This window comes from Nerophis ophidion, linkage group LG27, assembly GCF_033978795.1.
Source record: "Nerophis ophidion isolate RoL-2023_Sa linkage group LG27, RoL_Noph_v1.0, whole genome shotgun sequence".
Classification (NCBI taxonomy): Eukaryota; Metazoa; Chordata; class Actinopteri; order Syngnathiformes; family Syngnathidae; genus Nerophis; species Nerophis ophidion.
In genome coordinates, this window is record NC_084637.1 from 28,236,109 (window position 1) to 28,254,193 (window position 18,085).

At 37.8% G+C, this 18,085-nt stretch overlaps 1 protein-coding gene across 4 annotated transcripts in view; it reads left to right on the plus strand.

The window, feature by feature from the left end:
• Positions 1-18,085, plus strand: part of LOC133544467 (gamma-aminobutyric acid receptor subunit beta-3-like) — a 250,825-nt gene that overhangs the window by 163,380 nt on the left and 69,360 nt on the right. For all 4 annotated transcript variants that reach the window (XM_061889810.1, XM_061889811.1, XM_061889812.1 and 1 more), the window contains one exon: positions 6,263-6,483. In XM_061889810.1, the coding sequence (XP_061745794.1) occupies positions 6,263-6,483 (221 nt within the window). The remainder of the gene's footprint in view (positions 1-6,262; positions 6,484-18,085) is intronic.

Here is an 18,085-nt window from a genome sequence, read left to right on the forward strand (position 1 = left end):
AACGTTTATAGTAATTTTGATAGTAGGCTGATATAGCTAATATAGACACTTGCATCATGTGTTGCACTCATTGTAACACTTATATAAGACTTTTAAAGTCATTTTCATATTAAGCTGATATAGCTAATATTGCACTCATTATAACACATATATAAGACTTTTAAAGTCATTTTCATAGTAGGCTGGTATAGGTAATATAGACACTTACATCATGTATTAGACTCATAACACTTATGTAAGACTTTTAGGAATTTTGATAGTAGGTTGATATAGCTAAAATAGACACTTACATCATGTGTTGCACTTATATAAGACTTAAAGTCATTTTGATAGTAGGCTGATATAGCTAATATAGACACATCGTGTGTTGCACTCATTATAACACTTATATAAGACTTAGATATTGGGTTTCACAATGTAAAGCGCTTTGAGTCACTAGAGAAAAGCGCTATATAAATATAATTCACGTCACGTCACGTCACTTTTAAAGTCATTTTCATAGTAGGCTGATATAGATAATATAGACACTTACATCATGTGTTGCACTCAGTATAACACTCATATAAGACTTTTAAAGTCATTTTCATAGTAGGCTGGCATAGCTAATATAGACACTTACATCATGTGTTGCACTCATATCACTTATGTAGGACTTTTAGTAATTTTGTTAGTAGGCTAATACAACCACATCATGTGTTGCACTCATAACACTTATATAAGACTTTTAAAGTAATTTTGATAGTAGGCTGATATAGCTAATATAGACACTTACATCATGTGTTGCACTCATAACACTTATATAAGACTTTTAAAGTAATTTTGATAGTAGGCTGATATAGCTAATATAGACACTTACATCATGTGTTGCACTTATATTAGACTTTTAAAGTCATTTTCATAGTAGGCTGATATAGCTAATATAGACACTTACATCATGTGTTGCCTTAATTATAACACTTATATAAGACTTTTAGTAATTTTGGATAGTAGCCTAATATAACCACATCATGTGTTGCACTCATAACACTTATATAAGACTTTCAAAGTCATTTTGATAGTAGGCTGATATAGCTAATATAGACACTTACATCATGTGTTGCACTTATATTAGACTTTTAAAGTCATTTTCATAGTAGGCTGATATAGCTAATATAGACACTTACATTATGTGTTGCACTCATTATAACACGTATACAAGACTTTTAAAGTGATTTTGATAGTAGGCTGATATAGCAAATACAGACACTTACATCATGTGTTGCATTCATTATATCACTTACGTAAGACTTTTAGTAATTTGGATAGTAGGCTAATATAGACACATCATGTGTTGCACTCGTAACACTTATTTAAAACTTTGAAAGTAATTTTGATAGTAGGCTGATATAGCTAATATAGACACTTACACCATGTGTTGCACTCATTATAACACTTATATAAGACTTTTTGGCGTACTCCTGACATTTTATTTCTGTATTTTTGGTCCAAAATGGCTCTTTCCCCAATCCGGTTTTGCCAACCCGTGGTCTGATTGATTAGGATAGTTCAGGGCCACCGGATGACTGATTGTTATTGTTCGTGTCTTTCATGCGCTCAATGAACACGTATGTAGAGCCTTAGGCTAGCAGAGCACCGAGACAAGACCTAAACCGCCAACATTGACAACAGACATTGATCAAGGTTAAGAAGAAGCAGGCAGACTGAAGTCGAGATTATAAAACACCTTTAGAAGCATTTTCAATTGGAGCACGTGTAAAAAAAATGTAGCCCATGAAAGGTAACTCAAAAGACAGTAATTCACTGAAGGTAAAAGTAGGAATTTTCCAATCAGGGTCTTTCAGATGCCGATACCAATACCGATCATCCATTTGTGCTTCAGCCAAACCAATCCCATGTAATAACTGTTTGTTTTATTTTGATGGTGACAATATTAACACTATATTCATGCTAGAACTTTATTCTTTTTTATTGCATACACGACTATCTACTACTATTTTTCCCTGAATTTGTAAACAATAACAAAATAAATACTTTTTTAAAAATGGTAATACAAATATTGATCTTATCACTCTAGTATCGGTCATGTACTTAGTTTATTATTATTTTGTTTTTCTTCGGTCAGTGGTCAACAAAATAAACAAACAGTTTTACATAAACAAACAGTTGTACATGCATACATTTAAAATGTTGCAGACTGAAAGGGTTTAGGCTGAAGTTGAACACTTTCTGTGCGTAACCCTGTAAACGATGTCAAATTAAAAATGATAAAATTTCCTTTTCACAACATTTTATAAATAAACCTTGTACACAACATAAAAACTGTTCAATTATATACACAAAAAAGGCATGTGAAATATTCTCGTACACCTGTTAGTTAAGCCTTTGTACCAATTGTGTTAGATGTAAATATAAACGGAATACAATGATTTGCAAATAATTTTCAACCCATATTCAAGTGAATGCACTACAAAGACAAGATATTTGATGTTCAAACTCATAAACTTTGTATTTTTTTTGCAAATAATAATTAAATTCGAATTTCATGGCTTCAACACGTGCCAAAGTAGTTGGGAAAGGGCATGTTCACCACTGTGTTACATCACCTTTTCCTTTAACAACACTCAATAAACGTTTGGGAACTGAGGAAACTAATTGTTGAAGCTTTGAAAGTGGAATTCTTTCCCATTCTTGTTTTATGTAGAGCTTCAGTCGTTCAACAGTCCGGGGTCTCCGCTGTCGTATTTTACGCTTCATAATGTGCCACACATTTTCGATGGGAGACAGGTCTGGACTGCAGGCAGGCCAGGAAAGTACCTACACTCTTTTTTTACGAAGCCACGCTGCTGTAACACGTGCTGAATGTGGCTTGGCATTGTCTAGCTGAAATAAGCAGGGGCGTCCATGAAAAAAACAGGGCTTGGATGGAAGCATATGTTGTTCCAAAACCTGTATGTAGCTTTCAGCATTAATGGTGCCTTCACAGTTGTGTAAGTTACCCATGCCTTGGGCACTAATGCACCCCCATACCATCACAGATGCTGGCTTTTGAACTTTGCATCTAACAGTCTGGATGGTTCGCTTCCCTTTTGGTCCGGATGACACAATGTCGAATATTTCCAAAAACAATTTGAAATGTGGACTCATCAGACCACATAACTTTTTTCCACTTTGCATCAGTCTATCTTAGATGATCTCTGGCCCAGAGAAGCCTGCGGCGTTTCTGGATGTTGTTGATAAATGGCTGTCGCTTCGCATAGTAGAGTATTAACTTGCACTTACAGATGTAGCCAGGAACCGTATTTAGTGACAGTGGTTTTCTGAAGTGTTCCCGAGCCCATGTGGTGATATCCTTTGGAGATTGATGTCGATTTTTAATACAGTGCCGTCTGAGGGATCGAAGGTCACGGTCATTCAATGTTGGTTTCCGGCCATGCCGCTTACGTGGCGTGATTTCTCCAGATTCTCTGAACCTTCTGATGATATTATGGACCGTAGATGTTGAAATCCCTAAATTTCTTGCAATTGCACTTTGAGAAACGTTGTTCTTAAACTGTTTGACTATTTGCTCACGCAGTTGTGGACAAAGGGGTGTACCTCGCCCCATCCTTTCTTGTGAAATACTGAGCAGTTTTTGGGAAGCTGTTTTTCTACCCAATCATGGCACCCACCTGTTCCCAATTAGCCTGCACACCTGTAGGATTTTCCAAATAAGTGTTTGATGAGCATTCCTCAACTTTATCAGTATTTATTGCCACCTTTCCCAATTTCTTTGTCACGTGTTGCTGGCATCAAATTCTAAAGTTAATGATTATTTGCAAAAAAAAAAAAAAATGTTTATGAGTTTGAACATCAAATATGTTGTCTTTGTAGCATATTCAACTGAATATGGGTTGAAAATGATTTGCAAATCATTGTATTCCGTTTATATTTACATCTAACACAATTTCCCAACTTATATGGAAACAGGGTTTGTATATACAAACAAATATATTTCCATTATTGTTTATATATGCCACATTTAGTTTTTAATTAACATTGATCATAGTATTAACTACTGTGTTGATTTAAGAGTGATATATCTTTCCAAGACATTGGTCTTAAAAGTGTTTTTTAAATGTCATTACATACTGATTCCACCCTTGGTATTGACACGGATTCCTTCTGTCCCTTTCTTACATGCACGCCTTGTCTACTATTATAATCTATTTGTCAATTTCCTGATAACAGATGCTTACTTTCTGCTGTATTGTGGTTGCATTAAGTTTTTCTAAGCGCTTATTTTTTGCGTTGATTCAATTTAGCTCCGCGGCTAGTATAGCAATTAGCCTGCCTTCTTGTCTTAACATGTTCACCCTCGTCCTCCAGTGATATTATGTTTTCCTAGTTTATATATTTATTATTGTCACAATGGAGGTGATGATTATTAACTTAGGGCAGAGGCCTGGACGGACTATACTTCCTCTTTTGTGGGGCTGTCCGGGCGGGGTTTCTTAAATGCCTCAAATTTCCCGCGTTTTGAGTTCGGGTTGGAAAAAGACAGGACTTCCGGAGGGTTTTCAGATCAACTTTGGCGATGCAAATAGATTGTGCTGTTCTTTTAGGTTAGGCTCTCCAAAGTTTTGGAATCAATTGCAAAATAAAGGATATCACCACATGGGCTCAGGAACACTTCAGAAAACCACTGCCACTAAATAAAGTTTGTCGCTACATCTTTAAGTGCAAGTTAAAGCTCTACTATGCAAAGCGAAAGCCATTTATCAACAACATCCAGAAATGCCGCCGGCTTCTCTGGGCCTGAGATCATCTAAGATGGACTGATGCAAATTGGAAAAGTGTTCTGTGGTCTGACGTGTCCACATTTTAAATTGTCATCTCTTACTGCCAAGCAATTGTATTGTTTTTAGCGGTCAACCCCCGGTAAGCTAGCAACGGGCGGATCAAAAAAGAGAAACCTTTCTGATGAATGCTTCATCGACGGATTAATTGGCTTCCATTGATGACGAGGTTGTTCTTTTCCCTTTTTAGTCAAATGAAATATGCCGCAGTTGAGTGTCTTCAGAATATTGGCGCAACTTGATTTTTTTCAAATTCATTAATAAGGGAAGGACCAGTGTATTTTTTTTCAAAGGCTCAAAATAATTTGGTGATATGCTTATACCCAGAAATAAAATGTTAATCGTTGTCAAGTGTTTGATTTCATACATTCTATAGCAGGGGTCTCAAACTCAATTTACCTGGGGGCCACTGAATGCAGAAACTGGGTGAGGTTGGGCCGCAAGAAAAGATTTCTTAAAACACTTTAACATCCCATCCATCCATTCTCTACCGCTTATTCCCTTTTGGGGTTGCGGGGGGCGCTGGAATGAATTCACCTTCTTTGAATGGCTTTCCCGCCCTAGTAATATACTTGCCAACTCTCGCGATCTTGATTGCCCCGGGGGTCTATATTGTAGCCCGGAAGAGTTAGGACTACATGGGATTCTGGGTATTTGTTCTGTTGTGTTTACGTTGTTTTACGGTGCAGATGTTCTCCCAAAATATGTTTGTCATTCTTGTTTGGTTTGGGTTCACAGTGTGGCGCATATTTGTAACAGTGTTAAAGTTGTTTATATGGCCACCTTAAGTGTGACCTGTATGGCTGCTGATCAACTATGTCTTGCTGTGTCTATGGAAGCCAAATACAAAATTACACTGGGCTGGCATGCTGTTTGAGCAATTTGTGCAGGTTGTAGAAGACGATAAGGCAGTGCCTCCAAGATATCCCCTTAAAAATTGTTGATTGGGTGAAATTCGGGAGAATGACTACCCCTGGAGGGGCACTGAAAATTGGGAGTCTCCCGGAAAAATCGAGGGTATACAAGTATGACGCTGTAAAGCGCCATTCATATAAGACTCGCGGGCCGCATCAACATTAAACTTTCATATTAAGGGCCGCAAAATAACGTCTCGCGGGCCGCGTGTTTGAGACCACCGTTCTATAGCATAGGTGTAACGAAACTATAAGTGGTGTGATCGTCATTTTAGGAATCGAACAGGGTTTGCGGCTCTAGTTGGGTTTTATTTGGGGGCAAATGGCTCTTTGTATGCTGAAGGTTGCCGACCCCTGGTCTATAGTATCAGCCAGCGGGAATCGGCAATAAAATGCATTAATCGCCTGACAATGATAGGTGGCAGATCAACCGCACATCCCCAGTGATCCGTATTTGTTTTTTCGTCCCTGACCCTTACACCCAATGACCAGATCTCATGCTCTGCTCCACAGGACTACACGTTGACAATGTATTTCCAGCAGTACTGGAGGGACAAACGTCTGGCCTACGTCGGAATCCCTCTCAACCTCACCTTGGATAACAGAGTAGCAGACCAGCTGTGGGTACCGGACACCTATTTCCTCAATGACAAGAAGTCCTTTGTCCACGGAGTCACCGTCAAAAACCGCATGATCCGTCTCCATCCAGATGGAACCGTTCTTTACGGCCTTAGGTAAGGCACTTACTGCACCACGACTGAATGTTTCCCCTTGGCTTTGTCGGGTGGCGCCAGTCCCCTCCAATGAAACCACGACGTCTCACCCGCGATTGGTTTGAAAGTTAATTTTTGGGGTTGGTAAAAATGTTTAATTCAGCGTGTTTAAAGCCCTGTCACGGTACCGCAGTTCCTCGAGCTGACAATTTGGCAGTTCCCGACCGCTGGCTTCTGAGCAACTCGAGGATTACGTGTCATGCTCAAGGGCACCTCGGCATTGGGTTTGAAACGGAAGAGGGACCAAAGAGAATAACGGTGTCAAACTGGTTCGGAGTTGCAGCCACGGCACTTTCTGTTTGGCCTCATTTAGAATTTCCATTGATCTTTTCAACAAAGGACACTTAAATATGGATGCACGCTTTGAATTATTACACTTTCTGTCGCAACGTATTTGATTATGTAAGTTCATAGCGCTGATCTCGAGTGGGCTTTGGGGTTTGTTTTTCCGGAATGCAAAGGAAAGTTGGAGCAGGCAAGGCGTGAAGGTAAGGACATATTTATTTATTTATTACTATAAAAAAAGGAACAAAAGGCGCGCACAAGGCGGAAGTACAAAAACTTGGCCAATGAAACAAAAACTTGCACAAAGGCAGAAACTATGAACATGAAGCAAAACTCATTAACTGCGACATGAAAAAACAAAACTTGCTATGAACAGGCACGAGTATCAGAAGAAGCATGGCATGAAGTGAGCAGAAGTAATGTCGCCAGGCTGACTTCCTGGCAACTATCGGTTTAAATAACAGTGACATGATTAGTGAAAACTGGTGCGTGACTCAAAATGTGAAGCAGGTGAAACTAATGGTTGCTATGGTGACAAAACAAGAGAGTGAAAAAGCAGGAACTGAGTGCAGTACAGTAAATGTACATGTACAGTAAATGTGAATGTGTGTAAAAAGTACAATAAATAGGAATGTGTGTGTAAATATGTACATTAATTATGAATGATTGTGTAAATTTTTACTTTAAATATGAATAATTGTGTAAATATGTAAAGTAAATATGTATGTGTGTGTAAAAATGTACAGTAAATATGAATGTGTGTGTAAATATGTACAGTAAACAAGAATGTGTGTGTAAATATGTACAGTAAATAAGAATGTGTGTGTAAACATGAATGTGTGTGTAAATTTGTACAGTAAATATGAAAGTGTGTGTAAGAATGAATGTGTGTGTAAATATGCACAGTAAATAAGAATGTGTGTGTAAATATGTACAGTAAATATGAATGTGTTTGTAAACATGAATGTGTGTATAAATATGTACAGTAAATATGAATGTGTGTGTAAATATGTACAGTAAATATGAATGTGTTTAAAAATGTACAGTAATTATGAATGCATGTGTAAATGTGTACAGTAAACATGAATGTGTGTATAAATATGTACAGTAAATATGAATGTGTGTGTAAATATGTACAGTAAATATGAATGTGTTTAAAAATGTACAGTAATTATGAATGTATGTGTAAATATGTACAGTAAATATGAATGTGTGTAAAATGTACAGTAAATATGAATGTGTGTGTAAATATGAATGTGTGTAAAAATGTACTGTAATTATGAATGTATGTGTAAATATGTACAGTAGATATGAATGTGTGTAAATATGAACAGTAAATATAAATGATTGTGTAAAAATTTACAGTAAATTTACATGTACAGTACATATGTACAGTAAATGTGAATGTGTGTAAAAAGTACAATAAATATGAATGTGTGTGTAAATATGTACATTAAATATGAATGATTGTGTAAATATGTACAATAAATATGAATGTGTGTGTAAAAATGTTAAGTAAATATGAATGTGTGTGTAAAAATGTACAGTAAATGTTTGTGTAAATATGAATGTGTGTGCAAATATGTACAGGAAATATGAATGTGTTTGTAAATATGTACAGGAAATATGAATGTGTTTGTAAACATGAATGTGTGTGTAAATATGTACAGTAAATACGAATGTGTGTGTAAACAATGTGTGTGTAAATATGTACAGTAAATATGAATGTGTGTGTAAACATGAATGTGTGTGTAAATATGTACAGTAAATACGAATGTGTGTGTAAACAACGTGTGTGTAAATATGTACATTAAATATGAATGTGTTTGTAAACATCAATGTGTGTGTAAATATGTACAGTAAATATGGATGTGTGTGTAAACATCAATGTGTGTGTAAATATGCACAATAAATATGAATGGGTGTATAAATATGTACAGTAAATATGAATGTGTGTAGACATGTACAGTAATTATGAATGTATGTGTAAATATGTACAGTAAATATGAATGCGAGTAAATATGTACAGTAAATATGAATGATTGTGTAAATATGTACATGTACAGTAAATATGTACAGTAAATGTGAACGTGTGTAAAAAGTACAATAAATATGAATGTGTGTGTAAAAATGTACATTAAATATGAATGATTGTGTAAATATGTACAATAAATATGAATGTGTGTGTAAAAATGTTAATTAAATATGAATGTTTGTGTAGATACATACATTAAATATGAATGTGTGTGTAAAAATGAATGTGTGTGCAAATATGTACAGCGAATATGAATGTGTGTGTACATATGCACAGTAAATATGAATGTGTGTGTACATATGCACAGTAAATATGAATGTGTGTGTACATATGCACAGTAAATATGAATGTGTGTGTACATATGCACAGTAAATATGAATGTGTGTGCAAATATCTACAGGAAATATGAATGTGTTTGTAAACATGAAAGTGTGTGTTATTATGCACAGTAAATATGAATGGGTGTGTAAATATGTACAGTAATTATGAATGATTGTGTAAATATGTAAATGTACAGTAAATATGTACAGTAAATGTGAACGTGTGTAAAAAGTACAATAAATATGAATGTGTGTGTAAATATGTACATTAAATATGAATATGTGTGTAAATATGTACAGTAAATAAGAATGTGTGTGTAAATATTTACAGTAAATAAGAATGTGTGTGTAAATATGAATGTGTGTGTAAAAATGTACTGTAAATATGGATGTGTGTGTAAAAATGTACTGTAAATATGAATGTGTGTAAAAATGTACAGTAAATATGAATGTGTGTGTAAATATGTGCAGTAAATAAGAATGTGTGTGTAAAAATGTTTAGTAAATATGAATATGTGTGTAAAAATGTACAGTAAATATGAATGTGTGTGTAAATATGTACAGTAAATATGAATGTGTGTGTAAAAATGTTTAGTAAATATGAATGTGTGTGTAAAAATGTTTAGTAAATATGAATGTGTGTAAAAATGTACAGTAAATATGAATGTGTGTGTAAATATGTACAGTAAATAAAAATGTGTGTGTAAATATGAATGTGTGTGTAAAAATGTACAGTAATTATGAATGTGTGTAAAAATGTACAGTAAATATGAATGTGTGTAAATATGTACTGTAAATATGAATGATTGTGTAAACATTTACAGTAAATTTGTACATGTACAGTAAATATGTACAGTAAACATGAATGTGTGTGTAAAAATGTACGTTAAATAAGAATGTGTTTGTAAATATGTTCAGTAAATATGAATGTGTGTGTAAAAATGTACAGTAATTATGAATGTGTGTAAAAATGTACAGTAAATATGAATGTGTGTGTAAAAATGTACAGTAAATATGAATGTGTGTAAAAATGTACAGTAAATATGAATGTGTGTAAATATGTACTGTACATATGAATGATTGTGTAAAAATGTACAGTAAATTTGTACATGTACAGTAAATATGTACAGTAAACATGAATGTGTGTGTAAAAATGTACAGTAAATATGAATGTGTGTGTAAAAATGTACAGTAAATATGAATGTGTGTAAAAATGTACAGTAAATATGAATGTGTGTGTAAAAATGTACAGTAAATATGAATGTGTGTAAAAATGTACAGTAAATATGAATGGGTGTGTAAATATGTACAGTAATTATGAATGATTGTGTAAATATGTAAATGTACAGTAAATATGTACAGTAAATGTGAACGTGTGTAAAAAGTACAATAAATATGAATGTGTGTGTAAATATGTACATTAAATATGAATATGTGTGTAAATATGTACATTAAATAAGAATGTGTGTGTAAATATGAATGTGTGTGTAAAAATGTACTGTAAATATGGATGTGTGTGTAAAAATGTACTGTAAATATGAATGTGTGTAAAAATGTACAGTAAATATGAATGTGTGTGTAAATATGTGCAGTAAATAAGAATGTGTGTGTAAAAATGTTTAGTAAATATGAATATGTGTGTAAAAATGTACAGTAAATATGAATGTGTGTGTAAATATGTACAGTAAATATGAATGTGTGTGTAAAAATGTTTAGTAAATATGAATGTGTGTAAAAATGTACAGTAAATATGAATGTGTGTGTAAATATGTACAGTAAATAAAAATGTGTGTGTAAATATGAATGTGTGTGTAAAAATGTACAGTAATTATGAATGTGTGTAAAAATGTACAGTAAATATGAATGTGTGTAAATATGTACTGTAAATATGAATGATTGTGTAAACATGTACAGTAAATTTGTACATGTACAGTAAATATGTACAGTAAACATGAATGTGTGTGTAAAAATGTACGTTAAATAAGAATGTGTTTGTAAATATGTTCAGTAAATATGAATGTGTGTGTAAAAATGTACAGTAATTATGAATGTGTGTAAAAATGTACAGTAAATATGAATGTGTGTAAATATGTACTGTACATATGAATGATTGTGTAAAAATGTACAGTAAATTTGTACATGTACAGTAAATATGTACAGTAAACATGAATGTGTGTGTAAAAATGTACAGTAAATATGAATGTGTGTGTAAAAATGTACAGTAAATATGAATGTGTGTGTAAAAATGTACAGTAAATATGAATGTGTGTGTAAAAATGTACAGTAAATATGAATGTGTGTGTAAATAACAGGTGCACTCACAACCCTTCGTGTTCTGACCGCATAAACGGAAGTTTTTATCTCCCGTGCGTTTTTGATGATTATTATACGGTGCTGTTTAAATGGTGGTTTCTCTCCAGGCAAACCCCCTAAACAGTTTTCAACCTGCCAACGATACATAAACATAAAAAGATGACGACGATGACGTCAAGACTATTGTCGACGACATATTTCATTGTCGACATGTATCGACTTATTGTTGCAGCCTTCGTCGTCACACAAGGACCGCCTGGGATCATTTGGCGAGAATGTCACCGTCATTTCAAGTCACATTGCTTAATTAATGAATAATTACTTGGACGTCCAAGTTCGGTGAGATGAGATGGAAAGTGTAAACAATGACCGTCCATATCTGGCCGACCTGATGTTACTGTAATTATGCAGCGTCTGTGTAATGTGATGACATAATGGCTTACAAAGCTTCATAAGAGTCTTAACAGAATAAAGACAAGCGGCAGGCAAACTGCCAATTTGCCAGCTTTGAGTCGGGGTTGCCTCGGCCTCGAAATGGAATTTGCATTTGACTTTGTTGCTCGTTTTCCGACCGTCTTCATGTCAGCCGTTTGAGCTGCTGCGTCACATGACTTGGAGCTACAAACCCCGTTTCCATATGAGTTGGGAAATTGTGTTAGATGTAAATATAAAGGGAATACAATGATTTGTATTAGTGTGAAGCGACCGGAATGAGAATCAGCACCTCCAAGTCCGAGTCCATGGTTCTCGCCCGGAAAAGGGTGGAGTGCCATCTCCGGGTTGGGGAGGAGACCCTGCCCCAAGTGGAGGAGTTCAAGTACCTAGGAGTCTTGTTCACGAGTGAGGGAAGAGTGGATCGTGAGATCGACAGGCGGATCGGTGCGGCGTCTTCAGTAATGCGGACGTTGTATCGATCCGTTGTGGTGAAGAAGGAGCTGAGCCGGAAGGCAAAGCATGTACTGCTTGCCTGTGTATCGGCTGGGGACATCTCTGCGCTGCTGATCCGCCTCCGCTTGGGATGGTTTCCTGCTGGCTCCGCTATGAACGGGACTCTCGCTGCTGTGTTGGATCCGCTTTGTACTGGACTCTCGCGACTGTGTTGGATCCATTATGGATTGAACTTTCACAGTATCATGTTAGACCCACTCGACATCCATTGCTTTCCTCCTCTCCAAGGTTCTCATAGTCATCATTGTCACCGATGTCCCACTGGGTGTGAGTTTTCCTTGCCCTTATGTGGGCCTACCGAGGATGTCGTAGTGGTTTGTGCAGCCCTTTGAGACACTAGTGATTTAGGGCTATATAAGTAAACATTGATTGATTGATTGATTGAATTTACCGGTCGATCTACGTTCTCATCCTCACCTATGGTCATGAGCTTTGGGTCATGACCGAAAGGATAAGATCACGGGTACAAGCGGCCGAAATGGGTTTCCTCCGCCGGGTGGCGGGGCTCTCCCTTAGAGATAGGGTGAGAAGCTCTGCCATCCGGGAGGAACTCAGAGTAAAGCCGCTGCTCCTCCACATCGAGAGGAGCCAGATGAGGTGGTTCGGGCATCTGGTCAGGATGCCACCCGAACGCCTCCCTAAGGAGGTGTTTAGGGCACGTCCAGCTGGTAGGAGGCCACGGGGAAGACCCAGGACACGTTGGGAAGACTATGTCTCCCGGCTGGCCTGGGAACGCCTCGGGATCCCCCGGGAAGAGCGAGATGAAGTTGCTGGAGATAGGGAAGTCCGGGCTTCCCTGCTTAGGCTGCTGCCCCCGCGACCCGACCTCGGATAAGCGGAAGATGATGGATGGATGGATGGACAATGATTTGTAAATCATTTTCAACCCATATTCAGTTGAATGCACTACAAAGACAAGATATTTGAAGTTCAAACTCATAAACCTTTATTTTTTTGGGCAAATGATAATTAACTTAGTATTTCACGGCTGCAACACATGCCAAAGTAGTTGGGAAAGGGCATGTTCACCACTGTGTTACATCACCTTTTTTTTTTTAACAACACTCAATAAACGTTTGGGAACTGAGGAAACTAATTGTTGAAGCTTTGAAAGTGTAAATATCTTGTCTTTGTAGTGCATTCAACTGAATATGGGTTGAAAATGATTTACAAATCATTGTCCATCCATCCATCCATCATCTTCCGCTTATCCGAGGCCGGGTCGCGGGGGCAGCAGCCTAAGGAGGGAAGCCCAGACTTCCCTATCTCCAGCCACTTCATCTAGCTCTTCCCGGGGGATCCCGAGGCGTTCCCAGGCGTGGCGCAGTGGGAGAGTAGCCGTACGCAACCCGAGCGTCCCTGGTTCAATTCCCACCTAGTACCAACCTCGTCACGTCCGTTGTGTCCTGAGCAAGACGCTTCACCCTTGCTCCTGATGGGTGCTGGTTGGCGCCTTGCATGGCAGCTCCCTCCATCAGTGTGTGAATGTGTGTGTGAATGGGTAAATGTGGAAGTAGTGTCAAAGCGCTTTGAGTACCTCGAAAGTAGAAAAGCGCTATACAAGTACAACCTATTTATTTATTTATTTATCATTCTTGTTTTATGTAGCATGGGTGTCCAACTCTAATTTGGCCCGCCGGTATTATACAGAAGCGGTGCTGCTGTAACACCGCATTCACCGCTAATGCTCATACTTGCCAACCCTCCTGATTTTCCCGGAAACTCCCGAAGTTCAGTACCCCTCCTGAAAATCTCCCTGGGCATCCATTCTCGTGAATATCTCCCAATTTCCACCCGGACAACAATATTGGGGGCCGTGCCTTAAAGGCAATGCCTATAACGTTCTCTACAACCTGTCGTCACGTCCGCTTATCCTCCATACAAACAGCGTGCCGGCCAAGCCTCATGATATAAGCAGCTTGTACACACTCATAAGTGAATGCAAAGCATACTTAGTCAACAGCTATACAGGTCACACTGAGGGTGGCCGTATAAACAACTTTAGCACTGTTACAAATATGCACCACACTGTGAACCCACACCAAACAAGAATGACAAACACATTTCGGGAGAACATCCGCACCGTAACAAAACAGAACTAATACCCAGAAACCCTTGCAGCACTAACTCTTCCGGGACGCTACGATACACGCTACCACCTAAAAGGTTAATTTGTTCAACCTTGGCCCGCGGCTTTGTTCAGTTTTAAATTTTGACCCTCTCTGTATTTGAGTTTGAAACCCCTGATGTAGAGTTTCAGTCGTTCCACAGTCCGGGGTCTCCGCTGTCGTATTTTACGCTTCATAATGCGCCACACATTTTCCATGGGAGACAGGTCTGGAAAGTACCCGCACTCTTTTTTTACGAATCAACGCTGTTGTAATACGTGCTGAATGTGGCTTGACATTGTCTTGCTGAAATAAGCAGGGGCGTCCATGAAAAAGACAGCATATGTTGTTCCAAAACCTGTATGTACCTTTCAGCATTAATGGTACCTTCACAGATGTGCAAGTTACCCATGCCTCGGGCACTAATGCACCCCCATACCATCACAGATGCTGGCTTTTGAACTTTGCGTGGATAACAGTCTGGATGGTTCGCTTCCCCTTTGGTCCGGATGACACGATGTGGAATATTTCCAAAAACAATTTGAAATGTGGACTCGTCAGACCACAAAACACTTTTCCACTTTGCATCAGTCCATCCTAGATGATCTCGGCCCCAGAGAAGACGGCGGCGTTTCTGGATGTTGTTGATAAATGGCTTTCGCTTTGCATAGTGGAGCTTTAACTTGCACTTACAGATGTAGCGACAAACTGTATTTAGTCACAGTGGTTTTCTGAAGGTCCGGATGACACTATGTCGTATATTTCCAAAAACAATTTGAAATGTGGACTCGTCAGACCACAGAACAATTTTCCACTTTGAATCAGTCCTTTTTTGCGGGGCTGTCCGGGCGGGGTTTTTTCAGTGAAGTGAACTGAATTATATTTATATAGCGCTTTTCTCTAGTGACTCAAAGCGCTTTACATAGTGAAACCCAATATCTAAGTTACATTTGAACCAGTGTGGGTGGCACAGGGAGCAGGTGGGTAAAGTGTCTTGCCCAAGGACACAACGGCAGTGACTAGGATGGCGGAAGTGGGAATCGAACCTGGAACCATCAAGTTGCTGGCACGCCCACTCTTCCAAACGAGCTATACCGCCCCAATGTTAAATGCCTCAAATGTCCGGCGTTTTGAGTCAGGGTTGCGTGTATTTTCAATGTACGTACAGGGTTCAAAAGGGGTTGAAAAACAAAACAAATTGTGAAGATGTGAGGGAGGGGCAGAGAGAGCAAAATAGTTTATTGTTAATCAAGGCATACTTGGTCCACAGCCATACAAGTCACACTGAGGGTGGCCGTATAAACAACTTTAACACTGTTACAAATATGCGCCACACTGTGAACCCGCACCAAACAAGAATGACAAACACATTTTGGCAGAACATCCGCACTGTAACACAACAAACACAAAATAACAAATACCTAGAAGCCCTTGCAGCGCTAACTCTTCCAGGACGCTATAATATTTTACCGTGAATTGCGCGGATTTTTTTTTCACAGTGATTGGATTTAAGTTTCGATTTATTCTGGGACAGCGTGGCGTGGTTGGGAGAGTGGCCATGCCAGGTTCCTGGTTCGATCCCCGGCTTCTACCAACCTAGTCACGTCAGTTGCGTCCTTGAGCTAAACACTTCTCCCTTGCTCCTGATGGGTGGTGGATAGCGCCGTGCGCGGCAGCTCCTGCCATCAGTGTGTGTGAATGGGTGAATTTGGAAATAGTGTCAAAGGGCTTTGAGTACCTTGAAGGTAGAAAAGCGCTATAAAAGTATAAAAATGTACCATCTGCGGTGTTTCCTCTGGAATATATTTGTTAGTTTAGGCGTCGCCCAGGACAGGCGGACGGACGGGGAACAGACTGTGGTGAAGTAGGCCTGCTTCGTTGCATGGAGAAGCCTATAGCAAGGGTGTCCAAACTTTTTCCACATGGAAAAATGTAAGCATGCGGGGCTAATTTTGATATTTTTCATTGTCAAACCATAACAAAATATATGGATTTTTTTTTTAATCCTTAGGGGTCCTGGGGAGCATAGAGGGTCAAAATAAGTCAAATTATTATTATTATTTTTTATTTAATGCTTACAGTAAATGTCTCTATATCGACTTGAGGTTGATATAAAGTAAAACAAATAAGGTTTTATGCATTTTCTGTCAAAGACAACTTTGTTTTTTATAGTAAAACTGAAATATGCAGTATTTAGATAGATAAATAGATAGTACTTTATTGATTCCTTCAGGAGAGTTCCTTTATTTAGCAATTGAAGCCCTCAAAGATCAATAATGCAGGACACCATTGATTTTAACAATTTAATATTTTTGAGTAATCACAGCGAAAAGTTAAATAAAATCCTACTAAATATATTTGAGATCCTAAAGGTTCCCCACTGTTTTATTATTATTATTTTTTCACTTTTAACACTTAAATTTCAAGATCAACTTCCGATATATCTGTCGATTTTAAGTTTGAACTATTGTTTTGTTTGTTTTATGCTCTTTTGTCAAAACTTTGATGTTTTTATATGGCAACCATACAACATATGCAATATTTTTTCCACATAAAACATTTTAAAGTGATAATGTTTAGTTAATAATTCATTATAACATGGATTTTTTTGGTCCTTTTTTTTGAGCAATGGAAAAAAAAGAAAATAAAGACAAAAGGGAAAAAAACTGCCTCATTTCACCTCGTTCCACTTTTTAGATTTTATTTTTTTTTAATTTTTGCAATACTATCAATTTTGCAATTTTTGCAGAATGTGCCAGTAAACAATTAACTGAGGGCCGCAAATGGCCCCTGGACCGCAATTTGGACACCCCTGGCCTACAGTTTTTGGTTGTGTTTTCCGCTCTGTATGCTGAAAGTTTGTTTGTGTTTTATTTTTTTCCCTCTGCATTTGTCTTTGTTTCCTCTGTGTTTAATATTTCCTGTTTTCAGTTCCTGTCAGCGCTCTTATTTTGACGGTTTCCTGTCTTTCTCCCTGGGCGCTTTTTTCCCTCAGCTGTGGCTGATTGGCACCTGGCCACACCCGTTGTCAATCAGCCAGCTTCTATTTGAGTTTGTTTTGTCCTCCAGTCAGTGCTGGATTATTGATTTGTCGTTGCCACATGTCGCACTTGTCTTTGCTACCTGTTGTGTCGCATTTTGATGTGTCAATGCAGCGTTGCGGTAAGCTACGTTTGATAGCGGTTTTTAGCTTACTGTCTTTTGTTCGCTGCTTCCGTTTTATTTTCTAAGAACAAGTATGACTTCTGTTTTCCGTGCTAAAGTTCCTTTGTGTTTTCTAGCTCGCATGCTAGTCTTCTTAGTTTTATATCCGCCCACGAGCGTGCTTTTTGTTTGTACCCTTTGTTTGGTTTTGTCTTAGTATTTTAATTAAATCATGTTTACTTACAAAATGCCTGCCTCTTTCTCTGCATCTTGGGGTTCCTCAACTAATAACTTTGAAAAATGGCAAAATATGATATATAGCTCTATTTCTTTCCTTTAAGCATAAACAAAACAGTCCTAGTTACCTGAGATACTAAGATGGTTGTGCGGGTGGGACAATGCTGGGTGCT